The sequence below is a fragment of the Hoplias malabaricus genome, chromosome 9, assembly GCF_029633855.1.
Source record: "Hoplias malabaricus isolate fHopMal1 chromosome 9, fHopMal1.hap1, whole genome shotgun sequence".
Taxonomy (NCBI): Eukaryota; Metazoa; Chordata; class Actinopteri; order Characiformes; family Erythrinidae; genus Hoplias; species Hoplias malabaricus.
In genome coordinates, this window is record NC_089808.1 from 31310523 (window position 1) to 31321652 (window position 11130).

The window sequence follows — 11130 nt, forward strand, 5'->3', positions numbered from 1 at the left end:
GAATATATATACACACCTTTTGGCCAAAAGTATATGGATCTCAGCTCACTCAAATTTCTTATGAATAGGAGTTTATTAATTGCAAATTAGTTCACCTTTTTACACTTGACACTGGGACATTCTGTGATGATCTGAATGCATTCTAGAATGAAGAGATTAGTAACGTCAGGTACAGATTTTGGATTATTTTTTCAGCATTACAAATGACGTTCCAAATCCCAAAGGTGATTGGTGCTCCATCACTCCTGAAAACACTGTTGCTGGGGCTTTGTTTACCAACAGTGGACTCACATTAAAAGAGCCAAATTTAGCATGTAGTGGGCATATATACATTAGCTCTTAATCTTGTGTGTTATCAAGTGGTTGGCAAATGATAAAATGTAATAGTAAGGTAATTTACTCAAACGTTTTAAATCGTTAATTTAAGGAGGAGAATATGATGCTGCAGAAATACCATAATTTAATGAAATACTGCACTGGATAGACGTTTTCTTTTTAGCACAGTTATGAGTAGCTGAATTAGTGAATTAGCTTTGGAATGATGTGTCATGTTACATTTTGTATGAGAATAAACATACCTCTGTCCTGCTGCTGTCTGGGTTTACAGTAGACTTTGGTGAAAAACGATTGAGTCACTGTGATTACTGCATACCTCCATATGGTGTAATGGTGGAGTCATGTTTTTTTTTATTTATTTTTATTTTTTTTCCAGATGAGTCAATGCAGAAGTTGTTTGAAGGGGGTAAAGGTAGTGTATTCCAGAGGGTTCTCTCTTGGGTCCCATCTAACAACCACCAGCTGCAGCTAGCCGGCGCACTCGCTATCGCTAACTTCGCTCGAAATGGTAAGAACCTCAGCCTGATCTCCACTGAAAAAACCTATTATACAGCAAATTCTTCAGGCACCATAATACTTGAGCCATGATGCAGTAATATTTAGTTTTGAGGTGTTTTTTAAATTATACTGGAAAACAGAACTGTTTCTTTTACTACTTTTGATTACAGTTTATTTATCCAAAAGTAAATTTTATGTGAAGAATATTATATATTGCAGTAATATATATATACTTATTACTGAAGAAAAACCAAACCGACATAAAAAAAACAACAAATTAACAAAAAAGTACTGTTTTTACAGGTAATTGTTAAGTTCACAATTATAAATATTAATAAAAAATATTTATCTTCTCTTCTTTGACCAAGACTATGATCTCCAGCAAATTTACAATGCAGCGGAATGTAATGTTACCTGAGTCAGTGACGTTATTGTGGTGATTCAGATTCATCATAGGATTGAGACACTTGATTGCTGCATACATGATCCACTATGGTTCACCAGAAATAAACTTATATTCAGACTTGTCAGCTTTGATTTGATTAAAACGAACCATGGAGCAATTTATCTGTTAGTGTGTTTCCTTAGAATAAGTGTAAACTTATTCCCTTTGAACATTGGACAGAGACCACCTAAGCAGATGGGTCTCTGTCCATTTCTATACAAACTCTGGTAAGGTTGATTTCAAGTATGAATGCAATAAAAGCCAAAGGCATCCGAACAAACCAAACACAGGATATGACGTCCCAACATAACAACAGCATAACAATGACCACACTGTGAGGAAACTAATTACGGTGAAAACAATGAGACTCTTTATAACTGATGATTTTTGAGGACTTAAAATAAGTCATATGTGTGTCATCTATCACTTATTTATTTATTTTTTTCATACTTTGGTTTGATTATAAATGTGTGTGAAAAAATATCATTTTCTTGTTCATCTGAATACACCCTAAGACTAATAGGTCGGGTAGTCTGTTATAATAATTGAATAAAAGGCATAGTTTGTCGAAATAAAAAAAAAAAAAACATTGTAATTTTTCACTGACAGCAGATGCAGTTGATCAGCTAAGACTTATTTGGAGTCTGAGTTTGCTTCGAAAGATTAGAACAAAACCTGCAAGGCTAATATTGATAAACACACTGGAAGTCAACAGTCACTCAAATAGCCCAAAGTTTTCTGTAAAAAAAAAAACAAGACCAATCTTCTCACATCAGGCATCCATGCCTTAATTATATTTGCCAAGACAAGTGGAGCATAGGAATCTGATCATAGGTCAGTGCTCAGTTTTATGATAGCTTTGTTATTACCAGCAATGCTGGTGTCTGGAAAAAATCAGTAGGTCTTGGAGACCATTATTAAGACTTGGATGTGATATAGGAGAAGTGTAGGTGATATCATTTTACAGAAACAGTTTGGGCTTTCTGGATAACTGTTGACCACCAGTGTTTGTTAGCAATCCTTGCAGCTTTTGTTCTAAACTAAACTGTTCTGTATCACAAGTGCACACTCCGTGGACAAGGTAGCGTGTCTGCTATAACAATGGCGTGAGCTGAAGATGGCCCTGGTTAACATGATTTCTAATAAGACTTTTATATTGAATTACCTTTCGATTTCATATATTCAAATGAAGTGGACATATTTATAATTGAGGCATGGCTCGAAGTTGGGGAGTCAAGTCAACTACTCAAACTCTGCCTTGATGATTGTAGCTTTTACTGCACACCTAGACAAAATGGACGAGGTGAGGGTGTGGCTGCGATTTTAAATGTCATGTTCCTTTGGATCACTTGTGTTACCAATTTTGAGGTTCATTGGATTAAGTTTGATTTTAGCAAATCACTGCTGTTGTTTACAGCCCCCGTAAGCCAAATAGTAAATTTTAAGTGAATTCTCAGATTTTCTGTCTATCTATTACCTCTAAAATGCCCAGGTATTGCTATCAGCCAGTGAATTCTCTTACAGTTAAGCTTTTTTTGAGATGTTTGTTTAAATAATTCTGTAGCCAGTTCAATTGAGGTAGCCCTTCCAAATGCCAATATATCAATTGATATCTCTTTTTAACACCTCCTGTACCTCATTTCTAGATTCTGTTGCCCCTTTTACAAATTAGAGAAGTAGGCTAACAGTGTTCTGCTGTTTTCAATCAGTTTCCCTTAAAATACTAAAAAAAACCACAGTTATATCACAGTTACTGGCACACTTAACTCATAATAAAATTTTTAAAATATTTCAATCTGGTTTTAAAACTCTACATAGTACTGATTCAGTCTTGGGTAAAGTATGCAATCACTTGCTTCTGACGGTTGATTTGGGCTGCTGATGCTGGTTTGAGCTGTACTAATGTTATTAGACCTTAGTGCTTCTTTCATAACAATACTCCATTTCCTCTATTGGTTCCGGTGTTCTACAAGGTTCCATTTTAGTGCCAGTCCTCTTTTCCTTATGCATGCTCCCACTAGGAGACATTTTTCTGATATACAATTTATCATTTAATTGTTATGATTTAAATACTCAGATTGCCTTTAAAACCAAATGACCAGTGTTCAGTACGTAGCCGAATGAAGTGCCTTGATAATGTAAAAGCATGGATGGCTAATAATTTCTTAGAATTAAGTGAATCAAAATCATAAATCCTTTTAAATTTGCTAATAGCTTTATCGAATTTGACGGTTCTATCTATATGTGTTAAGCCTATAGTTAAATATTTTTTTGACCCAGATCTCAGATTTGATCAGCAAATAAATTAGTTCATTTGGAGTAGCTTTTATCAGCTTAGAGAAATTTCAAAAATCAAGTCATTTATTTATGTTTGGGCTCAAGAAGAATTAAAATAAACAGGAAGTTATTGGCACGTTTGCAACTTGTACAAAATATAGCTGCAAGACTGCTTACTGACACTAAAAAAAGAGTGAATGTGTTAACCACTGGGCTGTCGCCAGAAAATAATATTGTGAAATAAGGTAAATGTAGATAATCTGTGGGATTCATATATGGAAAGGTTCACAATGTCCAAAATGTTGGGCTGTTGTGTAAAACATAAATAAAAATAAAATACAATTATTTGCAAATCCTTATCAACTTATATTCAATTGAATACACTACAAAGACAAGATATTTAATGTTGTTTTTTGATTTGTGTTTATTCCCACCGCTGAAGATCAGTGATAACAATTTGCTAGTGTCAGCTTTACAGAATATTACAGATTCCAGATACAGGCTGCAGACTGTCATACCAAATGATGCATGCAGTGTTGCTCTGTGACCAAATTAAGACTTGGACACTGCAGTGTGGATTCTTTTCACATCCCTTAATGTTTACAATGATACATTCCTTAGTGAGATGTGTGTATGACTGGGTTTGCTGGAATTAACAGACCTTTAATATTCCAGTCATGATTAATCTGGTCTGGAGTTGGTTTACAGTATGAGATTCTTTTCTAAAGTACATGATTGTTAAACTGTTTTTTTCTACAAAAGAAAGAAATAATTGTAGCTTTATAGAAATCAGTGTTCATTGTTTTTGTCTTCCTCATTTGCCTTCTCTGTGAACCCTAGATTATACGTCCTGGTTTGTTTCATATTATGTTTAAATAAGATTACAAAGTAAGATAATAAAATAATAATATTATCTTCAAATGTATTGTATTTATTCATTTAGTAATGATTATAATGTTCAAAGTGAATACAAGGGAAACTTCTATTTGATTACTACTTTAAAAGACGAGAGTTATGTTGCTACTTAACTGTTGTTAAAAGTAAAAAACTGACATGTGAGTCCACATAGTGCATAAAACTAAATGTAAATTCTTGGCCTTACCCTCAACAGATGGAAACTGCATCCACATGGTGGACACTGGTATTGTGCAGATGCTACTGGAACTTCTGGACAGGCATGTAGAAGAGGGAAATGTTACAGTGCAGCATGCTGCCCTCAGTGCCCTGAGGAACTTGGCCATTCCAGGTCAGTACTAGATCTCTTCACAGCAGACTCCATATCGGTTCCTTACACATACTAAACTTAAGTTGTGGTTGCTAGACAAAAACAATATATCATGTTGCTTTATATATTACGACATATAATACATCCACTCAATGACATTTAATGCAGTTCTTGACTCTTTCTTTTCTCTTCTATTTATTAGTGGTGAACAAATCTAAAATGCTTACTGCTGGTGTGGCTGATGTGGTGCTGAAGTTTCTCAAGTCAGAGATGCCACCAGTTCAGTTCAAGCTGCTGGGGACATTACGGATGCTCATTGATACACAGGGTAAATTTTGCCAAATTCTACAATTTTGGAATGTAGTAGGCCTTCCTTTGCCGATTTATATGTCTTGTTTTTTTTCCCCTCAAACTTCAAAGAATACTAAAAGAAAAGGGATTTATGAATTGTATTATTATCTGTTTACATATAAAGTGTTGCAGGATAAATCTGAACACTTTATAGTTATATCCTTTCATATATAAAAGTTTGAATACCCCACGTCTCATACAAAAAAAGGTTTGAATACCCCATACAGAACAGCCTCTGACTTCAATCAAGGACAGGACGACCCATTTAATGTCTGAACGTGGGAAAGCTTTGTCAGGTGTCAGCCAGTTCCTTTGTGTCCTGTGAGCCACCTGGAAGGCCATTAGCCTCTAAATGAAATGAAGAGCGATGAAGATCGATGGTGTCCTGGGGATATTTAATTGCTGTGGATTGTGAGTGACACAGGGGCTGCTGTGGACGATCATGTATTGCTTGGCTCTGTACAGGGCTTTGGGCCAGAAGCATTAGCTTTTAGTGACATTTCAATTTTAAGTGGAGTACAAAGAGCTTTGGAAAGTGTGCTGTGGATGTCAGCAGTTACTCTATATGAAGCTGCAGCACATTTCACAGTTAAGAAAAATAATACCATTTTAAATAAAATTAAATGAATTAAAGTTTCATTGGTATTGATTTCTAGAGACGTAAGTCAACTCTGATATGAACACTGATTTTAAAAAATTGTTTAATAGTTTGTAAGCATGTTTTAAATATGTGCCTTTCTGCTGCAGGTTTGTTTTTTGTTTTCTTGTGAAAAGGGTTTGAAAAATGTTATATTGGTTTTGAACTGATCATGTTCAGGTGGTTAATGTAATATTATGTAATGTAATAATAATTATGTAAATTATATGTAAATATACGTAAATAATAATTATTTATTTATTTATCACTCTAAATTAACACTACTTTAATAGTGAGGATCACTTAAATACTACTTTGTATTGAAAATCAATACCACATATTTATTACATTAACTGTCAGGTTCTCAGCAATAATGAATTTATAATCAGGTCACACCCACTTAAAATTTTAAAGATCATATTGAAATACAAAGTTTTGTTAATATAATAAAGGTATCATTAATGGTTTGGAATTAGAGGTGGCAGTGATTAATCTGTCGAATATCACTTCTGGCAGCATTCGTCTTAAAATCTTGCAGATTAATCAAATGCAAATATATTGACTTTTTTATTTTATGGCCATAGTTTTGCTTTAGTCTGTTTGTGAAGTTTGTGCACTTCAGCTGATGCTCTTTGATTTCCTAATTTTTGTGTGTGTCTGTGTGTGGTAGCCGATGCTGCAGATCAGTTGGGGACAAAACAGAAGCTGGTGGAGAGGCTAGTGGAGTGGTGTGAGGCTAAAGACCATGCAGGAGTGATGGGGGAATCCAACCGCCTGCTTTCAGCACTCATCCGCCACAGCAAATCAAAGGTCAAACCTACATCAAACATGTATTTACACACAATTAACTAATTTTGCTGTTAGCGTGTCCTTACAGATTTACATAATGGCAGAAGTTTTATTGTTTGAGTTTCTTGGGTCTGAACAGGATGTGGTCCGGTCAGTTATTCAATGTGGAGGTGTGAAGCACTTGGTGACCATGGCAACAAGCGAGCACATGATCATGCAGAATGAAGCGCTGGTGGCCTTGGGCCTGATTGCTGCGCTAGACTTAGGTAAAATAGACATAACATTCTGAGTGCCAAAGCTTTATTCACTGGGCCATTTTTATATGAAATATTTAACGGTTTGTCTACCTTTGTAATAGATTCAGCAGAAAAGGATTTTGTAGGAGCCACTCTGGTGCAAGTTCTGCATAAGCTGCTGACAGAAGAAAAGAGTGCTCCTGAGATTAAATACAACTCCATGATCCTCATCTGCTCCGTTATGGGTTCAGGTAGGAGATGTCTCTGGAGTGGACATGAAGCTCTTGCTAGCCTTAAGTTCAATGACTTATCAAATTTGTCTTTCCTAACCTTTTCGATTAGCCAAAGCACATTGTGTATTCTGTAGTAGACGCTATAAACTAATAAACAATCTGTCACCTTAAGTCTTCACACTGATTCTAGGATTATCTACATGTAAAATGGACTTGGTCCTTCTATGGCATGGAATACAAGTTTGTTTGCCTTACACATTTCTGCTTCTCTCTCTCCTTCTCTCTCTCTCTAGAACCATTACATAAAGAAGTACAGAGCCTGGCTTTTATTGATGTTGTCTCTAAACTCCGCTCCCATGAGAACAAAACGGTTGCACACCAGGCCTCTCTCACAGAACAGAGGCTAACAGCACAGAGCTAAAAGACTCTTTTACACACACACACACACACACACACATACACACAAGTACACACACACCTCATCCACTCTCTGCCTGCCAACCCTTCCTATACACACCCTTGATCTCTTCTGACCCCACCATTTCCCACTGTCATGTGCCAAGGTTGTTTAGCCTCCTTTCCTCAACCCTCACTATACACTCTTAACAATAAAGGTAAGGAAAAGGTTCCTTTGGATAGATGCCATAGAAGGAACAAGTTTGGTTCCATAAAGGTTTTGGAAAAAAGAATGAAAAGGAAACGTAGAAGAACCAACTTGGTGTGTTGTATACGTGTGAATTACCTTTTTACATTTGAAGTTCTATATAATGTAAAGGTTCTCTAACTAGTCAAAGGATTTTTACTGACACGACCACATGCAAGCTCAGAACCATTCAGGAGCCTTTATTTTTAAGAGTGAGTTAGCGCATGCGTTCATGACTCAGAAACATCAGTCTTTTGCAATAGGTTTCCATGAGATATAAGAGAGCGAAACAATTTTTAAAAGACCATAGCTGTGATAAATGAAGCATCCATGTCATTGAGGAAGATGAAAATGCAAAAAAAGCCCAAAAAAACCTTCAAAATGAAAACCTCACAAAAAAACAACTAGACAATAATCACACGAGAGCTGGTGGAATATTTGAGTACAGCCATACATTCCTGCTGTGTACAAAACCCCCATGTGTTCCATGTAGCTTGAGTACAAGCCAGTTTTGAAGCCTGCATGTTTTTTAACTAGTCTGATTTAATGGTGTATCTGTGTTCAGCTAGCCAGACTTTGACCGTAATGATACACCAAACGCCCTGTCCCTTCTTTCCCCCACCTCCCCTTTCCCGACCTGCCTTTGACATGTATGAGTAGAGATCAAAATGTGTTTGTACTGTATATGGGCCTGGGCCAGAGCGGACTCTTCACATAATGACCTCTCGGTCCTAGTGCCACCCCAGTTCATATCTGTGGAAGTCACTTTACTGGAAAGAGCTAATTTCATATCACTAGTCTGTTCCATTTTGAACTAGAATACTATTGTAAAATGGACATTCAGAACAAACATTCTCATGTTGCTATAGAAGACTTTTATGGGCAGAATACACCTTTATCATGATTGTGTGGGTAAGCTGAGGACAGATTGGATTGCTCTGGAGGTGGCATCACAGTGTCAGTAGTCTATAGATTGGTGCCTCTTTATTTGAACGGTCCTATGTAGATCATGTACTAATGTGTAAAATAATAAACTCAGTGGACTAGCAGCAGAGACTGAGTTAAGATTAAGGTTAGAGCAGGATTTACTGCTGAAGTCAAGACTAAGTTTTGGTTTAACGTTAGGAGTACGATCAAATAGATTTAACATTTAGTATACCTGGAGAAGTAAGGAAAGGAAAAGTTAAAATGCCTAATGGGGAAAGGAACCAATTGAAAAAATCAGCATAATCAATTGCTGAGATGTATATAAAGTTATTCATTGTTTTGATGTGGAATGGTACATTGTAGAAGAACTTAATGATTCACGTAATTAGGTGGTAATGGGAACCAGAGGTTGTGACGGCTACAACTCAGACACATTTAATTTAATTTACTATCCACAATCCCCCACTCAATCTGCTTGTGTCTTCTGTGTTTTTATGTGTAATGTTTATAATGGTAAATTAGGAGGAAATCCTAACATCTTCTTTGAATGTAATAGCACAGTCAAACGTTTTTGCTTACAAATCCCTGCATGTTCCTCTCTGTATTTTTTTTTTTAAACGTTCTCTTAAATCATCTGGCTGTGTTTGTATAACACTTCATATAATAATGTGTGTGTTAGCCTTTGGGAGCATTAAAACCTTCAGAGAACGGGTTCCTATCACCACCACTGAATTATTTAATTTCCAGGCATTCTAAATGAAACAAACTCTTTACATCTTAAAGATTTAATTAAGCAGAAAAATCGTCTTTACATGTACGGGGTTGTAGTAGCGTAGTGGATAAGATGCCACAGTACATCAGTAAGAATCTATGGATAAGACCCCTAGTGCTAGATTAAACTTGGTTAGATGGCAATCTGGACAATAGCATCTGCCAAATTCCATGAATATGAATATATGTGAGTTAATGACAAGTTAAGAAAACATCTACAGTCGACCATCCAATTAAAATGTTAGTGATAACCATACTGTACAATCTGTTGGAAGGAAGTGCTGTGTATAAACCTGACTTCCATTACAGGTGTAACACATTTAACAATATAGTTGAGTGTAATGGGATCCAGATAATTTTTAGGTCCACACAAAAATAATGCATCATATCAAGTGTCATGAAAGGGCTTTGATAAGTTGGGATGTGTGTGTGTGTTTGTGTTATGTTTGAAGATGGTTGAAATACTGCCACCAACTTCACAAACCATTGAGGAAAAAAAGTAGAAAACATGCTGTTGAGTGCTCTCTATCAAATGTGTTCATTTGATACTGTGGTACATTTGTATATTCTCAGATGGAGTTTTTGCATGTGTACAGGTTTGTCCACAGAGTATCACAGAACATGCATCTTCCTGCATGTTGGGATACTGTAACCACTCTGGTGTGACTGGCTTACATTGAGTAAATCATTCTTATTTATCAGATTTGTACCCTTAAGGATACATGCAGCAATCCAGCATATACATAATAAATGCATTACAAATATACACTCGACTAGTTGTTGTAAATGTAATTGATGAATTGTAAATTTGGGAGATTGAGACTCTGATTATTAAAGACAATTGCTGGCGATGAGTTTTTGTTTCATGTCTCCTGGTTTGATGCACTGCTAGTTTTATTTTCTGTCCTCTAAATGAAAGTTTTAGGTTTCCTTTTAACTTTGACATCAGTCAGGAATGCGTAAGAAAGGAGCAGAAAACAGGTGCAGTGTCAGCGGTTGTGGAGATGATTTATGATAAGTTGAACTTGAACAGCTGTCACTTGACATGCTAAATGGTGGTCTCTGTATTTTGAATGATCTATACAATGGTGAATATGATTATACTGTACATTGATTTAGTTTTTGACCTGCCCCTCATGCAGAAAAACAATGGAACAAACTTCAGTTTCACAGACAATGTATATAAATAGATCACTATCTTACACATAGGAGTATCAATCTGAGTCATGGCATCAGAAATCTGAATGTGAAATATTTATCTTTATCATAGAATCTGAAGGCAAATTCTGAAATGAAACTGAATTTTACGATTTGCACAGATTTGACAGTCTAAAAGGCAAAAGCAGTCGAATACAGAACACCACAAATTCCCACACAAATTATACTCAAAATTAAACAGCAGCAAACTGAAGCGCAGTCATTTTATTAGTGTTCATTACATAGTATTTCTTGCATTATTTTTTATAAGCGCTATATCAAAAAAGTAAAAAAGAAAAGTATAAAAAAATATTTATTACAATGTACTCAATGTGCTATCAATTGTTAATCACAAGAAAAGTATGAAATTCCTGTTTTATAGATTTTCTGTTCTGTAAAAACTTTATAAAACTATATTTTGACTAGTCGGGTTTGTTTTTGGATATTTAGCATCTACAAGTATTCGCAAGAATCAGTTGTTCCTTTACACATACAGCAGTGTGAAAAAGTATTTCTCTCTTTATGATTTCTTATTTTTTTCAGATCATTGAACAAAAATTGATAT

At 35.6% G+C, this 11130-nt stretch overlaps 1 protein-coding gene across 3 annotated transcripts in view; it reads left to right on the forward strand.

The window, feature by feature from the left end:
* Positions 1 to 10234, forward strand: part of rap1gds1 (RAP1, GTP-GDP dissociation stimulator 1) — a 43462-nt gene extending 33228 nt beyond the window's left edge. For all 3 annotated transcript variants that reach the window (XM_066681269.1, XM_066681272.1, XM_066681270.1), the window contains 7 exons: positions 713 to 844; positions 4668 to 4802; positions 4984 to 5109; positions 6440 to 6579; positions 6698 to 6824; positions 6917 to 7045; positions 7321 to 10234. In XM_066681269.1, coding sequence (XP_066537366.1) covers positions 713 to 844; positions 4668 to 4802; positions 4984 to 5109; positions 6440 to 6579; positions 6698 to 6824; positions 6917 to 7045; positions 7321 to 7448 — 917 coding nt within the window. In that variant the 3' untranslated portion in view covers positions 7449 to 10234. The remainder of the gene's footprint in view (positions 1 to 712; positions 845 to 4667; positions 4803 to 4983; positions 5110 to 6439; positions 6580 to 6697; positions 6825 to 6916; positions 7046 to 7320) is intronic.
* Positions 10235 to 11130: the final 896 nt, after the last annotated feature.